At 34.9% G+C, this 24,734-nt stretch overlaps 1 protein-coding gene across 3 annotated transcripts in view; it reads left to right on the forward strand.

The window, feature by feature from the left end:
• Positions 1–24,734, forward strand: part of PTPRR (protein tyrosine phosphatase receptor type R) — a 243,175-nt gene that overhangs the window by 180,608 nt on the left and 37,833 nt on the right. For all 3 annotated transcript variants that reach the window (XM_019455098.2, XM_019455099.2, XM_019455100.2), the window contains 2 exons: positions 16,105–16,291; positions 18,886–18,970. In XM_019455098.2, the coding sequence (XP_019310643.1) occupies positions 16,105–16,291; positions 18,886–18,970 (272 nt within the window). The remainder of the gene's footprint in view (positions 1–16,104; positions 16,292–18,885; positions 18,971–24,734) is intronic.

Here is a 24,734-nt window from a genome sequence, read left to right on the forward strand (position 1 = left end):
TACTCTCTCTCCCTCTCTCTGTCTCTCTCAAAATAAATAAATAAGCTGAAAAAAAGAATTAAAAAAGTACAATGATGTGCTCTTAAAAATCAGTAGATAGCCTCTACTCCTATAATTTCTTAGTCATGACTATTCCGTGACCTTCTACATAATATTCAAACTGTCTCTATCGGTTTCTTTCTTCATAGTCTGTCAAGTCTTCAAGACCAGAAGTCATGTCCTATTAACCTTGGCAACCACCGCCTCCCTAGAGCTTAACATGGTTTCTAGAAAATAGTAGGTACTCAATAAATATTTGTTATTGCACTAAATTCACCACAGCTTTGTGGTTAAGAATGAACTCTTGACAGTTCACAGCCTGGAGCCTGTTTCAGATTCTGTCTCTCTCTCTCTCAAAAATAAATAAACATTAAAAAAATTTTTTTAAAAAGTATGAAGTCTTGGGAATTACACTACCTGTATTCACATACCTTACTGTATAACTTTTGATGAATTACTTAACATTTTTAGTTTCTTCATATATAAAACAGGAAAATATCATAATATCTTTCTCAAAAATTAGTGTAGAAATTAAATGAGGTAATACAAGTAAACTACTTCTTGCAAGCTTAGTTTAATTTAGTGTTAGGTGCTGTCATCATCATCATCATTAGTAGTACTTATAATGTTATAGTGCTACATTACATTACATTACATTACATTACATTACATTACATTACATTATTACAACATTACTAGCCACATAGCCACCTTAGGAGCATGGGCACTTCTCATCCTATGGCAAGCTGGTTATTCCTCTAGGAGTTGAATGCAGAAACTAAGTCAGGATTCCTTCCAGACTCTAGTTAGGGGGAAGATATAGTCAGTAAAAATCAACGCTTTCTCTTTTCTTCCTTCTCTTTTCCTGCAACCTCTCTGACTGATTACCCAGAAGGGGCAGAAATGAGGGAATTTACACTCTGACTGCAAACATATAACAAGGGGACGTTCCAAATGAGCTCTGAGAAAAGAGAAGATACTCATAGATTTCGCGCGCGCGCGTGTGTATGTGTGTGTGTGTGTGTGTGTGAGTGTGTGTGAAGGGATTTTAATTCAATTTAATAGCTAATCTGAAAGAGAACAAAACGCGTACGTTAAAGTAAAGGCAATGCAAGTCATAACAACAACTCAGAGATGCATTAAGAAAATTTGTCACCATGGTTACATCTACTAAGAAATTTGCTGCCTATTGCTAAACAGGCAAAGCAATACAGATGTATGAAATTGTGAGCTGTGTGATAAAATAGCCCTATATTTTCATTCATGAAGCCCATGGTGAGAATTTACTGTTACTGACATACATTATTCTTATTTTATAAGATATTATTCTCTAAAATTTCTACTATGTTATGCAAACACATATACATGTTGACTGCAAAATTTTCTGTAGATGTCCCACAGATAATCAGAGCTGCCACTGTCCCTGGGTCTACGATATATTTCAATGAAGCTTTATCGCTCTTATCATTTAAAAATAGTCTCTCTGGGAAATGTTTTCAGTACTTCTGGCCCCCTCTTTTCCTCTTTCTTTCTTTCTTTCTCTCTTTCTTTCTTTCTTTCTTTCCTTCTTTCTCCCTCCCTCCCTTCCTTCCTTTCCATTTCTTCCTTTCTTTTCTTTCTTTCTCTTCCTTCCCTTTAACAATCAACAAAATTTCTATTAAACTTTTAATAAATAGGCATTTTATTATTAAAATAATGTTAAGATAAAATTATAACAAAGATTGATTATAAGGTCTTGACAATTCTAGAACACGTTCACTACCCCATGCCCATTAGCATTCACTCCCCAGTTTCCTACTCTTCAACCTCTGGCAACTACCAATCTACTTTCTGTTCCTAAGGATTTGCCTATTCTGGGCATTTCATGTTAATGGAATCATGAAGTATGTGACCTTTGTATCTGGTTTCTTTTACTTAGTGTGTTTATGGTTCATTCATGTGGTTGCATGTATCAGTACTTTATTTCTTTTAGTGGCTGAACAATATTGCATTGTATGGCTTTATCACATTTTGTATATTCATTCACCACTGATGAACATTTGAATTGTTTCCATTTTGGGCTATTATGAATAATGGTGCTATAAACATTCTTGCACAAGGTTTTGTGTGGACATATGTTTGCATTTCACTTGGGTATACACCTAGGAGTGGAACTGCTTGGTCATATGGTAACTATAGGTCTAACTTTTTGAGGAACCAACAAAATGTTTCTCCAAAGCAGCTACACCAGCAATATATGAGGGTCCCAATTTCTCCATATCCTCGCCAATACTTGTCATTGTCCTTTTTTTTTTTTTAGTCATCCTAGCAAGAGTGAAGTGGTGTCTCCTTGTAGTTTTGGTTTCATAATGCCTAATGATATTGAACATCTTATTTATTCTGAATTCTCAAGTCTATTCCACTGATATATATATCTTTTCTTATGCCAATGCTATGCTGTTTTAGTTAGTGTAGCTTTGTAGTAAGTTTTGAAATCAGGGACCATAAGTCTTCCCACTTTGTTCTTCTCGAGATTGTTTTGGATACTTGGGTTCCTTGCCTTGCATATGAATTTTAGGTTCAGCTTGTCAATTTCTGCAAAAAAGCCAGCTGGTATTTTGACAAGGACTGCATTGACATTGTAGGTCAATTTCAGAAGTATTGCCATCTTCATATTAAGCCTTTCTGATACATAAATATGGTATGTCCTTCCATTTATTTGGGTCTTCTTGAATTTCTTTCAACAATGTTTTAGAGTTTTTAGTGTACCACTCTTGCACTTTTTGCAAATTTATTCCTAAATATCTAATTCTTTTTGATGACATTGTAAATGTTATTGTTTTCTTAATTTCATGTTTGATATTAATTGCTAGTATGGAGAAATACAATTGATTTCTTCAATAGATTTTATATCATACAACATTTTAGAACTGGAGCATTACCTTTAACATACTTTTTTGTGGATTTCTTTGAGTTTTCTCTATATGAGATCATGCCATCTGCAAATGAAAATAATTTTATTTCTTCTTTTCCAATCTAGATTTTTGTTTGTTTATTTCATTATCTTTCTAGTTGCCCTGGCTAGAATCTCCAGTACAATATTGAGTAGAAGTGGTAAGAGCACTTGTGCCTTACTTGTACAAGAAAGTGTGCCTGATCTTGGATGGAAAACTTTAAGTGTTTCACTATGAAGCATGATGTTGGTTGTGGGTATTTTATAAATATGCCCTTCATCAGGTTGAAGAAGCTATCTTCTACACCCAGTTTGTTCAATGCTTGTATCATAAAAAAATTGGATTTTTGTCAAGTGCTTTTTTCTGAGTCTATATGTGGTTTGTCTTCTATTCTTTCAATATGGCATATAACACTGTTTGATTTTTTGTTTATCAAACTAACCTTGCATTCCTGGGGCAAACCTCATTTGGTCATTGCTATGTAAACTTTTTGTGTGTTGCTGAATTGGTTTGTTAATATTGTGCTGAGAATTTTTGATTCTAGATTCATATGGATACAGATTCATACTGATATATATTCTAATTAATATTAGCTGTAATTTTTTTATATTGACTTTGGCTTTGGTTTGAGGTTAATATTGACTTCACATAATGAGCTATGAATTGTTTTCTCCTTTCTGTTTTTTGAAGGTGATTTTGAATGATTGGTGTTAATACTTCTTTAAACATTTGGTAGACTCCACTAAAGTCACTCTGGTCCTGAGCTTTTCTTTATAGGAACTTTATTAAATTATTTATTCAATCTCTTTATTTAGTACAGGTCTACTTAGACGAGTCTATGAATTATCTATTTCATATTGAATCAGCTTCAGTAGTTTATGTCTTTCCAGGAATTTGCCAATCTGTGTTATCTAATTTGTTGATATCCAGCTATTCATAGTATTTCCTTTTAATCTTTTTATTTCTGTAAAATAGGTAGTGATGTACCTTCTTTAATTTGAGATTTCAAATTGAGTCTTTTATTTTTTTCTTGCTCAGTTTAGCTAAGGGTTTGTCAATTTTGTTGATCTTGTCAAAGAAGCAACTTCTGGTTTCATTGATTTTCTCTTTTGATTTTCTAGACTTCATTTATCTCTGCTTAAATCTTTGCTATATTCTTCCTGCTGCTTGTTTTGGGTTTAGTTTGCTCTTCTTTTTTCATTTTCAAGGTTTGGTTCTACTCATATTGATCAACTAATTCACCACATATCACTCCAAGAAACTTTTGGCTGTTTCCAAAATTCAAATCCACTCTAAAAGACAAATATATTCCACCAAAAAAGATATTTTAAAAAGAATAGGCAGGAAAGGACTTGCAGAACAGTAAAGTAAGAACATCCAATATCCAATCCTCCTTAAAAGCAGTGAGAATACTAGTAAAAATGGTCAAAACCAACTTTTTACAACTCTGGAAATTAACCAAAAGCTTGCAACAATTCAAGGAGAATTTATTTAAGAAAAATAGCTCACTCTCAGTAAGAATGGGGTGTGGTATTTTTGCTTATCCTAGTCCCATATACCCTCCCCAAAATGTTACTACAAAGAGGACATTTTATAATGATAAAAGGGTCGATTCATCAAGAAGACATAAGAATTGTCATCATATATACACCTAAAAACAGAGAATCAAAACAGAGAGAATTAAAGGCAGAGATAGATAATTCGACAATAATATTAGCAGAATACAATAGCCCACTTTTAATAATTAATATAAAACCAGACAGAAGATGAAGAAGGAAATAAAAGACTTGAACAAAACTATAAAACATAGACCTAATAGATATCTATAGAACTGTACCCATTAACAGCAGAATACAAATTCTTCTCAAATGTACATGGAATGTTCTCCAGGATATGCCATAAAAAATATAAATAAATTTTAAAAGATTGAAGTCATGCAAACTATATTCTCTGATCAAATGGAATGAAATTAAAAATACAGAAGGAAATTTGGGAAATTCACAAATAAGTAGAAATTAACTGCATTCTGCTAAATAACCAATGGGTCAAAGAAGATATCACAAAGGAAATTAGAATATGTTTTGAGATAAATGAAAATGAAAATACAACATTCTAAAATATCTGGATGCAGTGAAATTAGTATTTACCCTCGTGAGAGTTTAGCTCACAACTGGCTCCACGAAGATCCAAATCATGCTGACTCCTTTCTGTTGCATGGTTGAATTCTAATTACAGAACACCTTCAATAATGTCTACAACTGAATAATATTGCAAATTTAAAGAACAAATTCTTGATCAACTACATTTCTAAAGCTCTCATTCTATCCCTAATCATGATGACATAGTTCCATACATACAAGGACTCCCAAAGTGAACATTTACTCTAATATAAATATGCAGACAATGCCTGATAATCTGTGCAGAGGCAAGAGTAAGTTTACCAACCTGCCTGATTTTCTAAGAGGAAAAATCGTATATGCTCCTGCTACTTAGCAGAGTCCTCCAAGTAGTCAAGTTTTATCTCTTCGATGATTAATTCCAGAGATTTATTATCAACATGCACTCTAACTGCAGTCAGCGGTGAAATTAGTCATTTATTACAGTCTAACTGCAACTTATCAGAATTATCAGTATCAGTTAGGTTGCTTTATAGGTTTATTTTGTATTGTCTATTGAGGTATAAAATCGCTCCTTTATTGCTATTTAAAACTGAAAAAAATATGGTAGCTACACTTATGAGCCGAGTATAATGCGTAGGGCTGTCACATCACTATATTGTACCCCTGAAACTAATGTAACATTGTGAGTCAACTATACTTCAATTATATATATAAAATTATATACATAATAATTTATATTATGGAATCATATATTGTAGAAAAATTATAACATGTAATATATGTACAAAATACATTTAATGCTAAAAATATTAATGCTAGGTCAACTGCATATGTATTGGTAAAAAAAAAATTTTTAACTGGAAAACAGATTTCCTTAAGAATTTCAGAATTCAGTTTTTAAAAAATTGGGCTGCACAACCAAATGTAAGGAAAAAACTGAAGAAGCTGAGAAGTTGCATATTTTTGATGATTTTACATTTTAGCTGAACTCTGTGGATCGTTATAATCGTGTGTGTCATTCCTGGTCTTGAGAGTAAATGAATATATTTAATTTAGTTGTAATGTTCAGTACCAAAAGAGTTCTTTGGTCATTGATTGCTTATAGAGACGGAGTTATTAATTGTATTGTGTTACTTAGGAAATTGTGTGTGTATGTGTGTATATGTCAGCTAAAAGTCAAAGAAAGATTTCTCATTTCAGAAAGAATGATATTTTCACTGAGACTTATTCATTCAGGATCATCTTTTTCTTAACTAATTATATAAACTTGGAAAAACTAAACTTGGGACTAAAATTAGAGCTACCATCATTTTGTTCTTTTGTTAAAAAGGAAACAGCCTCCTCACTATGAGTGACAGTTAAAACAATACTAAATGCCCAAAAAAGAGTAAAAATTAATCATACTTGGTTATAAGTCAAAGCACTACTTTTTTCCTTTTTGTTAACAAAATCATCACAGCTCTTTAGGATGTTAATGCTAGATTTCATTGATACTTAAATGACTCAACCTAAATATCAACTGTAACATTTACTGTACCTGGATAAGCATGGCTTCACCATTCCAAATTTTCAAACTTCTATCTAACATGATCCCCCCACTTCTCCTATCCCAGAGGATTGGAAAAACCATCAGAGCACAGTAATTACACACAGTATTACTTTCACCAAGTATTTACAATCATTCAGACATGTAGATAACAAAAATTTACTATCCATGTGTTCTGGACTGGAAACAGAAAGAGGATTAAAGTCTTTGTCCTCAAGGAGTTCACACTTTAGGATAGGTCATTTCTCGTGAATATATTGGAAAAATTGCTAAGGGGTTTCAGAGGAAAAAATCCCAAGTTTGATTACCATATTTTCAGTGCTCAGACATCATTCTGGTGAAATCTGGAAGAAAACATAGCAGACTAGGAGATTTAGAGTTATGGAAGTTTGTTAGGGAGCTACTGTAAAGGTCTGAACACTAGATGAAGACGGTCTGAGCTCATTCTATATCAGTGAGCCCCAAGAGTTAGTCTTTATGTTTCTATCACATTCCACATGTTCAGTGGTTTCCCCAAACTCAGAGATTTTGAGTTAGTGTTTAGTACTCCTCAGTCTAAAAATAATCATGGAAATGCACAAACATTTAGATACAAGGCTACTTATTTGCAGTCTTGTCTACAATTGTGAAAAACTGAAAAAAGTTGGTATACAAAAATAAAGGTATTAGTTAAATAACTATGGTACATCCATTCAATGGAATACTATAGAGTGTTTGAAAAGAGTTTTTAAATAGATTTGAAAACATTAAGAGATATTAAGATGATATATTTAGTTTAAAGGCAAGTCATAAAGAAATATGTAGAGTAAAAATCTAGATTTTGTCCTATATGCATATAAGGGACTTAAACATAGACGTAAAATGTTACTAGTAGTCACTGTAGTATTGGTATTATGGAATATTTTTTCTTTGTTTTTGTTATCTATAGCTTTAGGTTTTACACCGTGAATATGCATTAGTTTTGAATCAAAAAAAATGTTATTGATTTTAAGGACATGAGGCAAGGATTTTAAGGGCTCGAGGTATGAAAAATGGTCTCCACTTCGCGGGCCACTGACTTTGCATATGTAACACTGCCGCTGACTTTTCATCACTAACCAACTTTCCCAACATTGCGTTCTTCAAATATTTAGCAATGTGTATGCCAGATAGCTCCCATCCACACAGCCATTTATGCATAGAGCGAAGTAAGAATTACCACATGATTATTATTAATCATTATAATTATTCATATACTGGACTATATGCCAGGTACTGGCTGGGAAATGTTCATGTATTTTCGCTTCTTGAATTTTTATAAGGTGAATCAACCCTGTGAGTTTTATTATCATCCCCATTTACAGATTAGGTAGTCTGAGGCTGGAAGAGCTTAAGCGAAGTGTCGAACATTGATTTAAACTCACATTCCAAGATCAACGCTCCAAGAAAAATATAACAAGCTCAATTTATGTTTATTTTTTTAATGATTGTTTTGACTTTTATTTTTTTAAATAATAACAGAAGGATGTAAATTTTGCCTTGTCCTATCCATGTGTAAAAGGTCGGATATCATTGTATGAAATCAAAAAATTGTATATAATCACTCAAAAGGGAGAGCAGTATTTTACCTAGTGAAGTAGTGCTTTTAAGTAGGAAATCAATCATTTCCCACACCAAAAAATGTTCTCTACATTTTAAGATTTTCTTTTTGCTTTAGAGTGAAATACGTTTGTCATCTTCCTGGCCCTGTGCTTGGTCTCTTTTAACCTTATTACATTTCTTCTCTACAGGATTTCCTTTGGGAAATTTTACTATGGATGGTAACAATATCTATTCATTTATTTCAGCTTTTAGAAATTAGTTACACTGCATTTATGTCACACTTAACTTTCCAGGAGCTTTGAATTTAAGCCACAATTTAACATTCCTAGCACTCCTTAGCCTCTTTTTTTTTTTTTTTTTAATTTTACCCTTTCATCTGCCAAGTGATCCAGGAAGGTAGTTAGTACTATATATAGTTTATCTGAGGTAAAGAGATGGAGACAAACAGCAAACCATTCATTAAATACCATTACCTTTGGAACTTAAAAGTGGTAGAATCTGGAGTTTCAAGGAACTGTGGGGACCAGGCAATCCATACACAATAAATGGACTTCATCGCTCTATTTCACCACTGTTTCTTCCTTTGCCATTTCAAATGAGTAAAAACTTCTCTCGTTTTTTTCTTCATTTTTATTAAAGGTACCCTAGAAAACTAAATATGTGGACAAATTGAGCAAAATTAAATAAGAAAAATCAAGTTGGAGGTGGAGGGGTTTATGCTCACCTTGGGGATCAAGGCAAGATCGTCAGCTTTGTGATCCTTATAATGGGAATACACAAGGAGGGAGGGAAGGCAGCACTGAAGGTCCTGGACTCACAACGTTTCAGATCTGGAGAGGACATCAATATTATTTCCAACTTTTCACCATGTAGGATTAGATGTGTATGGTAATAAAGACAGCTCTGAATGAATTATGTGTATTTTTTTACAGCACAACAACAACAAAAGAATTAAGAAAAGCTCTCAAAGATCAGATCTGTTTGCTTTCACTCTGTACTAAATTCTTATAATCTTTAGATGCATATTTTTCCGTTCTCCTTTCAAAAAGTTCAAGATAAGCAGCTACCACCATTTCCCCTTGAAACTTAATTTCTTAATCCAGTAGTTGCAGAAGTACATCTTCCTGGACTACAGGCAAACCGATCATTTGTTTTGTTCTCTGACTCCCATTTCCATTCCTTATCCGGTACTAAGTGAGGTGCCAGGCTTGAAGGCTCACTGCTGTTGGTGGCAGAGGCATTGCAAAGGGGACAGCATAGACATGGCCTCATGGCCCCAGGGCTAGGAACTGTAGCCCTTCTGCCTAAATCCAGCTTCTAAAATCCAGCATCCAGCCCCAACTACCAAGAAAAGAAATGCTTAATTTTGAGTTATTCTAACTGGCAATTGTAGTGTTCTTAGATTTTTAGCTCTATTTTCTTCCCACTTCTTGGTCATTAAGAGCAATGGTACAGACTCAAACAGTTTCAACAGAGCACCGCTTATAAACTCTTGCTAAAATGGATGTGTGGCCCTGGGCCATAATATTTATACATGTTTTCCTTTTTACTTAATTGTAATTAGCATGCTGTTTATTGCATTCCTTTTACCTTTCCTTAAGAATTTGCTTTTTCCTTCAATTGTTTGAATTGGTATCTTTTGAATTTCCTCCCTCTTATTTATTTTTTTGGCATAAATAATAATTGGTCCCACAGCAGGAGCTTGATAAAGCTTTTTATTATGTTCCCTTTTGTCCAACAGCAATCATGAGGCATAAAAAAAGTCTAAACAGTTTGTCCAGAGTTACATAACAAAGGAGAAGCAAACTTTTCAATAAGAGTTCATGTTCTTAGTTTCCCATATTCCATTTTCATTAAAGGTCCAGGTCTCCTGTTATTTCTGTTGATTGTTTTTCCCTCTAAATCCTTTCGATTTTTTTTCCCCAGTACCTTAATTTGTACTTTCTCTTAACTTCTTACGTTTGTTTTGTTTTTGAAATGTCTTTTTGATTCTATCCTTACTTCTTTTGTTTATGGATACTGGGAAGCAATTTCATATCTCAGTTCAGTAAAGTGACATTTTCTCCAGCAGATCATTAGTCAGTGATAGCTGGTTAAAAGCCTAATATTCTGTAATTATAAAATCCATTTGTTCTCCAGATCGTTCAGTAAATTGTGTTAAACACATTGATAACCTATTTGGGGGGGCGGAATCTAGTTGATTCTCACCATTACCATACCCCAAAATAAATTAGAAATAGATTAAAAGATTAGCTTTTAGTAAAAATTAAGCTTCCAGAAGAATTTTTTGTATTAAAGCAATGCAAGAAACCACACGCACACACAAAAAGACTGATATGTTTGACTGGATGTAAACATAATTTTTAAAAAATCCTTCGTATTTTAAGGCAACAATAAATCTTATATAGTCAACACATATATCTGAGAAATAATTTATTGTAAATCATAGTCATCAATAATAAATACATTAATGCTACAATGTGAACATAAGGAAAGATCATGAACAGACACTTCTCAAGGGTAAGGACTGATATATAAATGAAAAATAATCATATGAAAATATATTTACCCCCATCTGTGACCAAAAAAATAAAAATTAAAGCAATAAGTCACTGCCTTTATTGCCTATGGCATAGCAAAATTTAAACGTCGGTTTAAAAGCTAGTGAAGTTTATATGACTTTAGTTGCCTTTTTAAAATTTCTAGTTTTTATAAATTTTCTACAATGAGTATGTGTCACTTTTATAATGAAAAAATTAACTCTTTAAAATATATATGGATGTGTATTTAATCTCTTCTTTGCAAGCACAATACATGACTAAGAAATGTACAGAGTTTTTAAGTGGATTCTACTGATTTGATTTTCTTATTTCACTGTATTTCGATTAACTTAAATATTGTTTGTTCATTGGAAATAAGAGTTAACAAAGGCAGAGATTTTTCCAAGTTAGTGACATCCTATGGTAATATTTCACAGCCAGGATAGAAGAGAACGACCACGATAAGGGCTGTTTTGTGGAAAAATGCTCTCTGTAAGGTCAACAGCTTGTACAAGATTAATTCCATAATTGAACTTTGAGACATTGTCTGAGGTGTTGAGGTGAAGTGTTCTGGAATTGTTTAGGGTTCAGGGGAAATGGATTTGCCATAATAAAGGGAAATTTTAAGATAAATAGGTTATCAAGAAGGATGTATTTCTCTGTAGTGACAAATGTGTAGATACCATCCATTAATTTCACAATGTTAAAGTTAATCTCAGTGTAAACAATTTTTGAATTTTTGTGAAGATCTCTTTCAAGAGATCCATTAGAGAGGCAGACGTGAGAGTTATATAAGACTTTATTCCATTATTACCCAAAATAATAACCAGGCAACACTTACAAGTGGTTTACTTATACTATCTGGTTAATCCTTATAATATCCCTCTGAAGCAAGTATTCTTAATTATTCACTTCACAGAAGAAGAAGAAATTGACAAGTAACGAGGCTAGGTAGACTGACCAAAGGTCCACCATAAGGACATGGGAGAGGCAGGACTTGAACCCAGACAAATATAACGGTAAAGACAGAATTTGTGCTCTGAATAATATACTACCTCTACATTAGACTTCAGTAGTCTTGACCTTCCGCCCAACAATTGGCCCCCAACTCCATGTGAGGCACCGGCTAGTCTAACATAATCTGCCCACCATTACTTTGCTTTTGGGTAGAAAAGCAGAAAGAAAGAGGTTGAGTTTTATATTCTAACTTGGATTGAATCTTTGTTCCAGTTTCATGTTCCTAAGTTAGCTATTTCTTCACCTATAAAATAGAGGAAAGTAATAACCTCAGAGAGCTGCCATGGAAATTGAAATACCATATGTGAAAGTGCTTAGAACAGTGCTTGGCAAATCATAGATGTTTAATAAATATTAGTTTCCTTTCTTCCTTCCCTTGCCAGACAAAAGTAGTTCTTCCTTACAAAGTCGGTTTGCATGAAAATGCTTCCATGGCTCTCAATTTATCACAGAATCTTCAGAAAAGTTGCTCACTAGATCAAATGGACCCTATTAGACGTGGAATCTCAGAGGCTTCTAATCACCCTCCCCTCCCAGGCAGGGCGTGCTGTGGAAAGCCCTAATAGAAGTTTATATAACCTGATGTTCACAATTCTCTCTTTTCTGGATGTGGGTAGGCTTTTTAATTCTTATTTCTGTGACTCTTGCTTTTCTCTCGTTTCTCTTACATGACCCTGCCCCCAATTCCAAAATACACTTTTATACAAATGAACTCTAGCTCAAACTGCTTATATGCCATTTCTCAAAGATGCCTTATCATTTCCTGCTTCCACATTTTTTTTCTTCTGCCGGGCTCTCTCCCTGAAATAACCCTTTACCGAAAATTTATCTATTGAACTTTTACCTTCAAGGCTCAACTCAAACGCCTATTCCTCGTACATCTCTGGCCACTATGAATGGAAGTGATCTCCCTTTCTACTAAATCACTGTAGCACTGCATATCACTTAATGGACAGATGGCAGATACTGTAGTATTTTGGGGCTGAAGACTGGTTGAAATGGCATCTGAGGGGCACCTGGGTGGCTCAGTCAGTTAAGTGTCCAACTTTGGCTCAGGTCATGATTTCATGGTTTGTGGGTCCGAGCCCTGCATTGGGCTTTGTGCTGACAGCTCGGAGCCTGGAGCCTGCTTCAGATTATGTGTCTCCCTCTCTCTCTGCCCCTCCCTGCTCACACTCTGTCTCTCTCTCTCTCTCTCTGTCTCTCAAAAGTAAATAAATATTAAAAACATTTTTTAAATAATAAAAAATAAAATGGAATCCGATTAGCAATCCCTTAAATGGCCTCTCCCAATGCCTTATTAAAAAAAATCTCTGAAGCCAACAAAAGCCAAATTCTCACAAATACTCTCAAAACTAATAAACAAGCTATTATCAGAATGAGGAAAGAATTTCTGACAATTTAAAGGCCAGAGGAACTGTATTGAGAAATGATAAAAATTGCTTTCCCACTGGGGCGCCTGGGTGGCTCCGTTAAGTGCCCAACCTGGGCTCAGGTCAAGATCTCACGGTTTGTGAGTTCGAGCCCTCTGTTGGCCTCTGTGCTTACAGCTCAGAGCCTGGAGCCTGTTTCAGATTCTATGTCTCATTCTCTCTCTGCCCTCCCCGACGTGTGCTCTGTCTCTCTCTGTCTCTCAAAAATAAATAAATGTAAAAAAAAAATTTTTAAAAACTGCTTTCCCATTAAAAGTAGATTAAAATTCTTGGTCTGAGAGAACCACTCTTTACACCTTCTCAACTGTTTACCTCCTACTCAAAACACAGGAGCCCTTGGGACACCTGGGTGGCTCAGTTGGTTAAGCGTCCAACTCTTGATTTCAGGGGTTGTGAGATGGAGCCCTGTTTCAAGCTCAGCACAGAGTCTGCTTGGGATTCTCTCTTTCTGTGCCTTCCCCTCTGGTGTTCTCTCTCTCTCTCTCTCTCTCTCTCACTCTCTCAAAAAACAAAACAAAACAAAACAAAACAATACATCACCAACAACAGCCACAAAAAAAAAAAAAAAAAATGGTGGGGCCAAACATTCTTCTATCAGCTAGGTGAGATTTTATGGAGTATCCAGAATGCTACCCCTTAATCTCTAACAGGGATTCAAAAAGTTAACCATAATAATAAAAATTAGAAAAGGGTTTTCAAGATCATGCAAAAAAAAATTAGCAGGTATGCCAATATTAATTTTTCTCAAGTGGGAGGTTGCAGGAAGGTTAATTGGAGGAAGGTGATCAAAAGGTAATAAATTATGTATTGTGCATGATGTGATATACAACATGATGACTATAGCTAACACAGATGTGTGGTATATTTGCAAGTTTTTAAGAGAGTAGACCCTAAGTTTTCATCACAAGAAAAAAAATTTGTTTTCTTTGTGTATGTGTATGTGTGTGTGTGTGTCCCTAGGAGATAATGAATGTTAACTAAATTTATTGTGGTAATCATTTCACAATATACTTAAATCGAAAAAGAATGCCATACATTTTAAACTTATATGGTGCTGTATGTAGATTACATCTCAATAAAACTAGAAAAAGTAGTCAGATGTGAGGCAAGACATAAAATTAATAGGAAAGTAAATGTTTAATATTGATAAAATTTATAGTAAAGATATAATTATGAATCACTTCAAATAAAACAATGGCTGAAATATATAAAGTAAAAATCATTAAGAATATAAGGAAAAATAGCAAACGCAAGTGTTGTGGAAGACTCACATACATCTCAGGCTTTGAGAAATCCAGTGGGAAAAAATAGATTGGAATAATATTTTTAATAATATGCAGTAATATAATAAATAAGGTGATATAGATACACATATGTACATAGATAAATTTATAGCTAGCTAGCTAGAGGTAAATAGAGAGTCAAACTAGTTGCCCCCAAAAGTACCTATGAAATATTCAGAATACCTTATCTAGTGTTTGTCCCCAAGAAAAAATTAAGAAATTCCAAACTTTAGAAGTCCGACCATTCTCTGATGTGTATTACTATAACTAGAAATTAATAAGGAAAATAAATTTGTAAACACTTACATAAACATCAAGCCAAAGCAAGAATTAAAACTACAATTACAAACCATTTATTTTTTTATAAACCATTTAGAAATCAATAAATAGGACATTACATATCAAATTATAGAATGCCACCAAAGCCTACAACCAGAGGCAATTTCATAACAGGAAGAACTTACTCACTTTTGTTTAGTGGGGTTTTGTTGTATGTTCTAATAATTTTCCATTGTTTAAAATTAAGCTGTAGCTACTTGAATATTTCCAGATGTAGTGCTCCATAGTAAATGTGTAAATCACCCTTCAAATGAAATACGCTGGACCTAGTATTTGCTCTTACTGTCTTTGTTCACATTTGTTATGACCTGTTTTTCCCTGTTTTCCATTTCCTTGGAACACCAACCAGTTGGCACCGTATTTGATCACCTGACTCATGCCTAAGGCCCTTTAACTTAATAGTTTTTGTGAATAAAATCTCTGATTTTGACCCTCAATCTTGCACAGGTTATTTTATAGTTACTTCTTGTTTCCAAGCAGCTAATGTTACTGGTAAGAGGCACTCACACCTTCTATTGAGGGCACAAGGGGCCCTTATAATTTGGCAAAGCCCCACCTCACCTCTCAACAAGAAGAGGGAAATTACAGAGGGAAGATTAATGTAATTCAGAATAAGAATCTGTGATCTCTATGGTCCTTATGAGTTTATCACAGAATTAAATAAATACATATACACACATATATACATGCATGCATGCATACATAGATGGAGGCTACAGATGCTATTATTTGGGGATTCACTCAGACGTTATAAAAGTACATATATTTTAAAACTTTTAAATTCTACTTCAGTAGTAATAATGTGAACTAAAATTGATTTTTCCCATTCTGAGCTTCCTATGTCCAGTAAGATCATGTGTCAAAAATATTAGATGGCTATATGATTTCTATTCTGAGCTCTCAGACATGCAAAAAATAGAATTGTTTTGTGTTATACATAATTTCTCAATTCAAAAGTGATGTTTACTTTTCCTAAATTTTTCACTTAATATTACTAGCCATTTTATTATTTTTGTGTCAAATATACCTATTAATAAATTATAGTGCATTTTCTCAATTCAGATTTATTTCCAACAACAAAACTTTCAGTTTCCTGTAAAGAAACTCTGGAGAGTTGCTATAGTCCACTATGGTACCATAAGAGGAAAAGACATTTGGTCCTTATTTCTGTAAAACTTCTCCCTGAATTGTGTGTATGCACAGAAAGACGAATTTGTGTGATCAAAATGATTCACGTGGTGTCTAAACCTATTAACATTCTTCCCCAATGTAGACGAGGGTCCAACGTATCTCTTACATTGGACATGAGTAGCTTGGGGAATGTTGAACCTTTTGTGGCTATCCCAACCCCACGGGAGAAGGTAGCAATGGAGTATCTGCAGTCAGCCAGCCGAATCCTCACAAGGTCACAGCTGAGGGACGTCGTGGCAAGTTCACATTTACTCCAAAGTGAATTCATGGTGAGCCAGCTGTTTATTATTCACTCCTCAGTAGGTATTTTGATAAACTAGACCCTAGAGGCACCTACTAAAATGGCGCTGTCCTCCACTCAAGTAAACAGTTACAGTTTAAAAGGTTAAGTACAAGGTTTTAGAGCCACCCTACATCTCATCAAGTACTGATAAGTGTTCAAACTAGCATGTGATTACTAAACTGAGGCAGAGTATGTAGGAGCTGGCCAGGCAAAGAAGTATCAAGAAGGAACTGGGCAGAGAAGAGCCATTTCAGGAAGAAGGAACAGTTTACTGTCACTGTTTGGGGAATTAAGTTGTTCGATTTAGCTGAAGCATTGAAATCAAGGTGGAAAGTGGCAAAGCTTGAGCCTCAGAGTTATAAAAGAAACCTGAGTCTTGATACATATTTAAAAGTTTGAACTTTATCTTAAGTTTGTAAAAGATCACTCTATCTGCAGTGGAGTGAACATTAGAAAGGGGTATGTTGGAAGCTCTAGAGTGATCCTGTGGACTGGGCATGGTGGTCTAAACTAAGATAGTAGGAATGAAAATGTGGGAAACCTATAGGAATCTGCAAGAAGGGGGCCGAATTGGATGAGGTGGCCAAAATAAGGGAAGAAGTCAGAAATGATACCTCAGTTTGTGACATGAGGAACAGGCCGCATACAGTGACCTTAAATGAAATAAGGAACATGGGGGAAGACCAAATGTGGGCTAAAGAGGATTGGGAGTTTTAGCCAAAAGTGATGGCAACCCATCAGTGTAGCTGGTGATAACTCGATTCGTGAAAACACATTTCCGACCCAGAAAGCATGGAGACAGATTAGACCTTCTTAGTTCTAATTACTGCCCAAGGGGATTATGCATTTTATAGCTCACTTTAATCTTAAATCGGTTGTACATCTTAAGCCAAAGTCTGTTGATTTTAATAAATTGATCATCCCAAGGTCTGTTCAGATATTTGCAATCACTCTAATGATGAAATATCCAGCAATGGGCTAGATCTGCTGTTAGCCTCTTCAACTACTGTTAAGCATCCAAAGTAAAACATGAACATGCAGTTTTTAAAATTAGACTTTGTAGTGTGTCATCTTTTCATATATGAAGAAAATGAGACCTAGTGAGATGCAAGAACAAGTCAATGATCATACAGCTAATCAAAAGTACATCTAGTATTCTTTTCTGGAACCATAGATAGCTCTTTGTTCTTTGAGATAAGCCCTTAAAGGAAAAATGACAAGGAGTACCAAAAAGAAAGATAATGCTGGAAGATGATAAATTGTCAGTGTGTGTCAGAAAACAGGAAGAAGCAGAGGAGAAACAAACATATCATAGCTTTGCTAAAACAGACTGACCTGTTTGAAATTACCAAACATGAATATGTGCTTTCTGTTGAACATCCAACAATTTTGCTTATTTTGGTAACTTGGAACTGAGAAGTTATAACATTTAGTTGGAAAAAAGAGTAGGAATGAATGTTATAAATATCTAAAATAGTGCACATTTAGGAAATGATATTTAAAAAGTAAACTACTTCTCTCTGTAGACCACATCTCAAATTTATAAGATAGTCAGCCTTTCCTCATATTTTCAGATTGACTGAAAACTGGGACAATTTGAATTAATTTATGGATAATTTCTTCCATGTAAATGAATATTAGGCTGTTGAGTTATATCTTCCCCTGAAGAAAGTTTAAGTAACAAAAATAGCATTTCACGTGATCTAAAGATGAAAGTTCTCTTATTTCACGTTAACGTTTAAGTAATGTTTTGCAAAAATTTAATTAGAGATCATACTATTTTGTGTAATCAAATCCTTAAATGATTTTTTTGACCCTTTTGAAAACTTTGGCTTATTTCTTTCTTTGTCCCAGTCAGCTACAGATGCTCACCTTTTAGATCTAATTCATTTCCATGGAGCCATTTCTACTCTAATTGTTCCCTCTCCAAGCATTTGAGGCACATGACATATATTCTGACCGAGTAAAACTATTAATATTCTTGTTAAGTGGGAGAAAACAGTGTCTGGGTGACCTTCACTAAAAATATTACATTGACAACACAAATGGAACTGTACAATTATCAACCATTCCTTAATACAAAAAAGCATCCTATGATCATCTCTTGAATCAACAAAAAAGCCCTTTATATTTACCATTTGGGGAGGGAGGTTTTAATAATCCTAAAAGAGTTACACAATGTTAAAAGAGAATCCATTGTAGTGAAATTTTTGGTACTGAACTTATATAAAGATTTAAAGAAATTTGAATACATTGTCAATTTTCAGCTGTGTGTGTACATATTTCTAGCAATTATGTCCAAATAGAAGTTTAAAAATCTAATCAAAGTTTTATATGTTTCTTTGATAACCATATATAAAATAATAGTTTCTAAGACAGAGAGGTGTTTCTTAGAGTCAGCTTGACAGGGTGCAGCTAATATGTTTATAAAAGGAAGGGTGTTGGTCAACCAGAGGTGGTAGTCTGTTGTTTTATAAATGACTTTGAAGTTCAGTAGGGCTCTGGATCAGATGGCCCCCTGGGAAGATTTTCTTTGTGGCAGCATTAGATACACTAATTTGATATCATTTATTTTTGCAGGAAATTCCAATGAACTTTGTGGATCCCAAAGAAATTGACATTCCACGTCATGGAACTAAAAATCGCTATAAGACCATTTTGCCAAGTAAGTTTCTTGAATTAAGTAGTTTGCATTATAAAGCACAAGCCTTCCCCATTAACCTCCACCTCATTGATTCCCATCCTCACAACTTCTCTGTATACACTAAAGTTGGAGTTATAAATACACATCAAGACTAATAACCATTAAAGTAGTTTGAGGTTAATAACTTTATCCTGTATTACTTTTATTACAGTGGTCAGCTCACAATTCCAATAGACACATGGTTCTAAACTTTTATTGTGTTGCACATTATGGTCAGTTGGTTTTCATCAAGAGTATCAAAAAATTCAATGGGCAAATAGTCTTTTCAACAAATGGTGTTGAGACAACCAACATTCACATGCAAAAAAAAAATGAAATTGGACCCTGCCTCACACTATATGCAAAAATTAATTCAAAATGGATCAGACCTGAAGGTAAGAGCTAAGATTATAAAGCTCTTAGTATAAAACAGATGTAAATCTTCATGACCTTGAATTAGTCAGTGATTTCTTAGATGTGATGCCAAAAGTACAAGCAACAAAAGAAAAAAAAATTGAACTTTATGAAATTAAAAAGTTTTGTGCTTCAGAGGTCAAAAGATACCATCAAGAAGATAGAAAGATGACTCACAGAATGGGGAAAAAAATTGCAAATTATATATCTAATAAGGGACTTCTGTCTAGAATGTATAAAGAACTCTTAGCACTCAATTATAAAAAGACAATTCAATTTGAAAATGGGCATAGGACTTGAATAGACATTTCTCCATAGAATATACACAAATGATTGGCAGGCATTTGAAAAGATGCTCAACATCATTAGCCATAAGGTAAATCAAAACCACAATGAGGTAACATTTCACATCCACATGATTAAAATAAAAATGATAGACTATAGAAAGTGTTAGCAAGGATGTAAAAAAACTGGAACCTTCACACATTGCTGATAAGGATGGAAAATGGTACAGTTACTTAAGAAACAGTTTGGTAGTTCCTCAAAAGCAAAGCCTAGAGTTACTATATGACTCAGACATTCTACTCCTAGTAATATAACCAAGAAAAATGAGAACATTTCATTGTCAATCACTAGACAAATAGCTAGTTGGGATTTCGGCAAAATCCAAAAACATCTCAAAGTAATAGTTCTGGAAAGATGGAGCCACAAAGACTTTTAAAAAGTATTGATATTTAAAAGCTATACACAAATGTTTGTAACAGCATTATTTATAAGAGCCCCAGGGGCGCCAGGGTGGCTCAGTCAGTTAAGCATCCGTCTCTCGATTTTGGCTCGGGTTGTGATCTCACGGTTTGTGAGATGGAGCCTCACATCAGACTCTGTGCTGACAGCATGGGACTGCTTGGGATTCTCTCTCTCCCTCTCTCTGTGCCCCTCCCCTGTGTGTGCACTCTCTCTCTCTCTCTCAAAATAAACAAGTAAGCATTTAATAAAATATATATATAATAGCCCCAAATGTGGAAACAACCAAAATATCCATCAACTGATGAATATATAGAGTGTAGAATGTCCACACAATGGAATATTACCCAGCAATAAAAACAAACGAGGTGCTGATGCATGCTACAACATGCATGAACCTTGGAAACATTATGCTAAGTGAAAGAAGCCATCACAAAATCCCTCAGATTATGTAATTCCACTTATATGATGTGTCCAGATTGGCAAATCTATAAAGACAGAAACTGTGTTAGTGGTTGCCTGGTGCTGGGAGGCATGGGAAATAACTGCTAAATAACTAAAGGGAATGGGGTTTATTTGGAGATGAGGAAAATGTTACAAAATCAATTGTGGTGACAGTTGTACACTCTGTGAATTAAAAAAAAAAAACTCTGTGATGGCACACTTTAAGTGAGTTAATCGTATGGTATAGGAATTCCATCTGAATAAAGCTGTTACCGAAAAATTTCATTGTGCATAACAATCACCTAGAATCCTTATAAAAATTTAGAGTCCTGTGCCCCACCCGGGGCATTCTGTTTAAGTAGGTCTGCTGTTGGGCCCAAGAATCTGTGCTTCTAAGCAAACATCCAGGTGATTCTGGTACAGATGATACCAAGACCACACTTTGAGAAACACTATTTAGACTATGTTTGTTTTTTTTTTAATGTTTATTTATTTTTGAGAAAGACAGACAGGTGTGAGTGGGGGAGAGGAAGAGAGAGAAAGAGACACAGAATCTGAAGCAGGCTTCAGGCTCTGAGCTGTCACCACAGAGCCCGATGTGGGGCTTGAACCCACGGACCATGAGATCATGACTTGAGCTGAAGTCAGATGCCCAACCAACTGAGCTATCCAGGAGCCCCTAGACTATGTTAAAACTGAATTTAACTCCATGAAATTTATATCAAGCAATGAGCCAGCTTCCAGGAACCAGTAAGAAATAAGGAATGGCTTATAAGATCAAGGAGGTCATGGACTAGAGAGGAGAGATATGTAAATGAGTAATTATGTTCAATATAATAAAAGCCAGAATTGAGATCTGGCCCAAGTGGTGTAGGAATATAGAGAAGACTGACTAATTCTGCTTACAGTGGCAAAAATGCTTTGGAGAGGATGTTACATTGTCAATCACTAGACAACAGATAGTTGGGTTTTGGCAAAATCTATAAACATCTCAAAACAATAGCTCTGGAAAGATGGAGCCACAGACTTTTAAAAAGTATGGATATTGGGGTGCCTGGGTGACTCAGTCAATTAAGTGTCTGACTTCGGCTTAGGTCATGATCTCGTGGTTCGTGAGTTCGAGCCCCACATCCGGCTCTGTGCTGACAGCTCAGAGCCTGGAGCCTGCTTTGGTTTCTGTGTCTCCCTCTCTCTCTGCCCCTCTCCTGCTCATGCTCTGCCTCTCTCACTCTCAAAAGTAAATAAATAAACATTAAAAAAAAAAAAGTATGGATATTGAGGGTGCCTGGGTGGCTCAGTTGGTTAAGCATGCAACTTCAGTTCAGGTCATGATCTCACAGTTCATGAGTTTGAGCCTCACATCAGGCTCTCTGCTGTCAGTGCAGAACCTACTTTGGATCCTCTGTCTCCCTCTCTCTGCCCCTCCCCCACTCTCACTCTCCCTCCTTCCCAAAAATAAACAAACATTAAAAAATAATTTTAAAAAGTATGAATATTGAATAGTAGAGTCTTCATAATCAAGCCCATTAATTCACTCGTAAAACATCCAATTCTCCATATTTATGGTAAAAGAATTACTGTTAATGGTATCTTTGGGCTTCCCCCTCTGGTGGAGTTGAAAACACTCCACTATAACATATTTTTACCTGGTCCATGTAGGATAGTCCTGTTGAAAGATATTTTATAACTACAGCTGGCTAAAGGGGATGAAAGTGCCGTGAGTTAAAAATAGTGCTTCTCTCTTTCTCTGTCTCTGTCTCTGTCTCTCTCTCTCAAGATTTTTCATCTGAAATTTACCAAACATAAATAATTAGGGCATATACATCCATCGCAGTTTTACCTAACCATCTAATGTCAGATGGATTTGGAAATTATTAGGATTATTTAAAGTTCAGCCTTCTCTATTTCCTGCCCAGATGATATCAGACATAGCCCTTCATAGTCCTGTGTCAGCTTTTCCATTCCCAGAACTGGGTGGATCACTTGAACCAGGGCACCTGTGCTGACAACTGATGTTGCAAATAATGAATTTTCTGTTGAAAATGTCTGAAAGCCTCACCCACTCCCTGTTGCACAAAATATAATTTAGTAAATACAGTTTGGGCATGCCATACCATTAGCTGAAAATAATCAGAAAAGACTAGAATTTATATGGAAAGCTGTTTTTTTATGGTTTATTTTGGACTGTAGTATGGGATAAATTTGTAACACTACATAAAATACTTAAAAATGATTAATATTTTAAGTATTATAATTTTGTATTGTTTTAACTTATAACAAACCCAAGTTTAAAAGCGTCCAGCTTGTACATATTAGTGAGGCTGTATAATTTGGAGTATGGTTTACAGCAGAAATATGGATGGCTCAGAACCAATTAAATAATAGCTGTTTCTCTGATGATGATGTCAGCCTGGCTCAGAACACTCTACATGGTAGATTAAAGTGAGAAGGTCAAGTTTATATCACAGTATTTTGCAACATAAGCAAATATTAATGATGAAAATATATCTATGTCCTAAATCACAAAAGCAATGGGAAAAAAAATCATACATCAATATGAAGTTATTTGCACAACAATGAAGTATAATAACAAATTTCATGTATATTTATTCCATGCAAACAATTTATTTATACAAATATAAAATACATAGATAAAATTAAAGAACTCTATTAATTAAACCTAATTACTCTGGCCATCATTTCATATTTAAAAATTTAAAGTCTGGTAATATTTCCTACTTATGTTTCCTGTTCCATTAAGTGCCCAGAACAGAGTACACACGCAAATAAGTGAGCCACTCATTAGACAACAAATTGTATGGCTAAAACAAAATACTGCAGTTAGACTTGACTCCCTATCATGGCAAGAGCACTCATAGTTTACACAGATGACTTAATCTTTCTGTTCCACCTAACCTTTCCTCATCCCTTAAAGATAGTAATAATAATATCACTCCATAGGGCTGTGTAGAGAATTAAGTAATAATATGTGAAAAAGGAAGTTCCAACCAATAGAAAGCCCTCAGGTAATGTTAGTTTCTCCTTTCTCCCTACCTAACTGAAGATGAATTCATCACTAACCCCAGAACCAATTCCAGAAAATAGGAACATTAAGTAGACAAAGGCAAGTTTATAGTTTCAAAAGCACTCTTTAAGGGTCCTGTTTTCTCTCATAATTTTCACATCTTAAAAAGTGAGTTTCCATGTAATCACCATCTTGCACTGCGGAGATCATCATTGTCCACTAAAACTCCGTACAGTGATGGAAATGCTCTATATCTCCAGTGTGATGGCCATTAGCTACATGTGGCAATCGAGCACTTGAAGTATAGCCAGTGCACCTGAGGAACTGATTTTTTTAAATTTTATTGTATTTTAATAATTTAAATTTAGCTCCATGTGGCTAGTGGCACCATTTTGGACACTGCAGGCCTGAAGTCTTCTCTTTCTCCTGCAACAAAGTGGAGGTGACTCCCACTCACCTTGAAGGCGTGGCCAAGTCCCTGCCTTTCCTCCCATTTCCCAGTTGTCTTGAATTTATCTAGAAAAACTATACTATCCCACTCATTTCTGTCTTTGCCCAGGGATACACTAGCAGTGTGCACCCTTCCCTCATTTGATAGCTTCTCCTCTTGACTCCAAACCTCAAACGCATTTCTTCCTGGAGAAGAAATCTCCAGCACAGGATAACCTTTCATAAAATCTGATAGGATAGGATGCAGTCAGAATATCAGGATCCAGGTACCATTTCGTCTGTTAAATGGAAGGCTTAAATTGCCAGAGATGTTTTAAAGAGGACAAAATGGGGAAATGTCATGTGTTCTCTACACTAAATCTATGTGGTCAATATTTTGTTGAGAGGAAAAAAGAAACAGGAAGGAGGACAGGAGAAAGAGAAGGAATAAGAGAGGAAGAGAGGGAGGGAGGGAAAAAAGAGGAAGAAAGCAAGAGGAGAGAAGGAAGAAAATAAAAGCAGAAAAACAAAAGAGAGGGAAGACAAGTTGCTCAATGTTGGAATTGTTATTGCTACCACCCGGAGATATCATAAGTGGCATGCTAAATATTTAGCGTATAATCTAGAAGCATCTATTCTGAAAAAAGTTATCAGGGTGAATTTGACATACGTATATATCATATATATATA

Source organism: Panthera pardus, unplaced genomic scaffold, assembly GCF_024362965.1.
Source record: "Panthera pardus isolate Hobbes unplaced genomic scaffold, ASM2436296v1 HiC_scaffold_6, whole genome shotgun sequence".
Taxonomy (NCBI): Eukaryota; Metazoa; Chordata; class Mammalia; order Carnivora; family Felidae; genus Panthera; species Panthera pardus.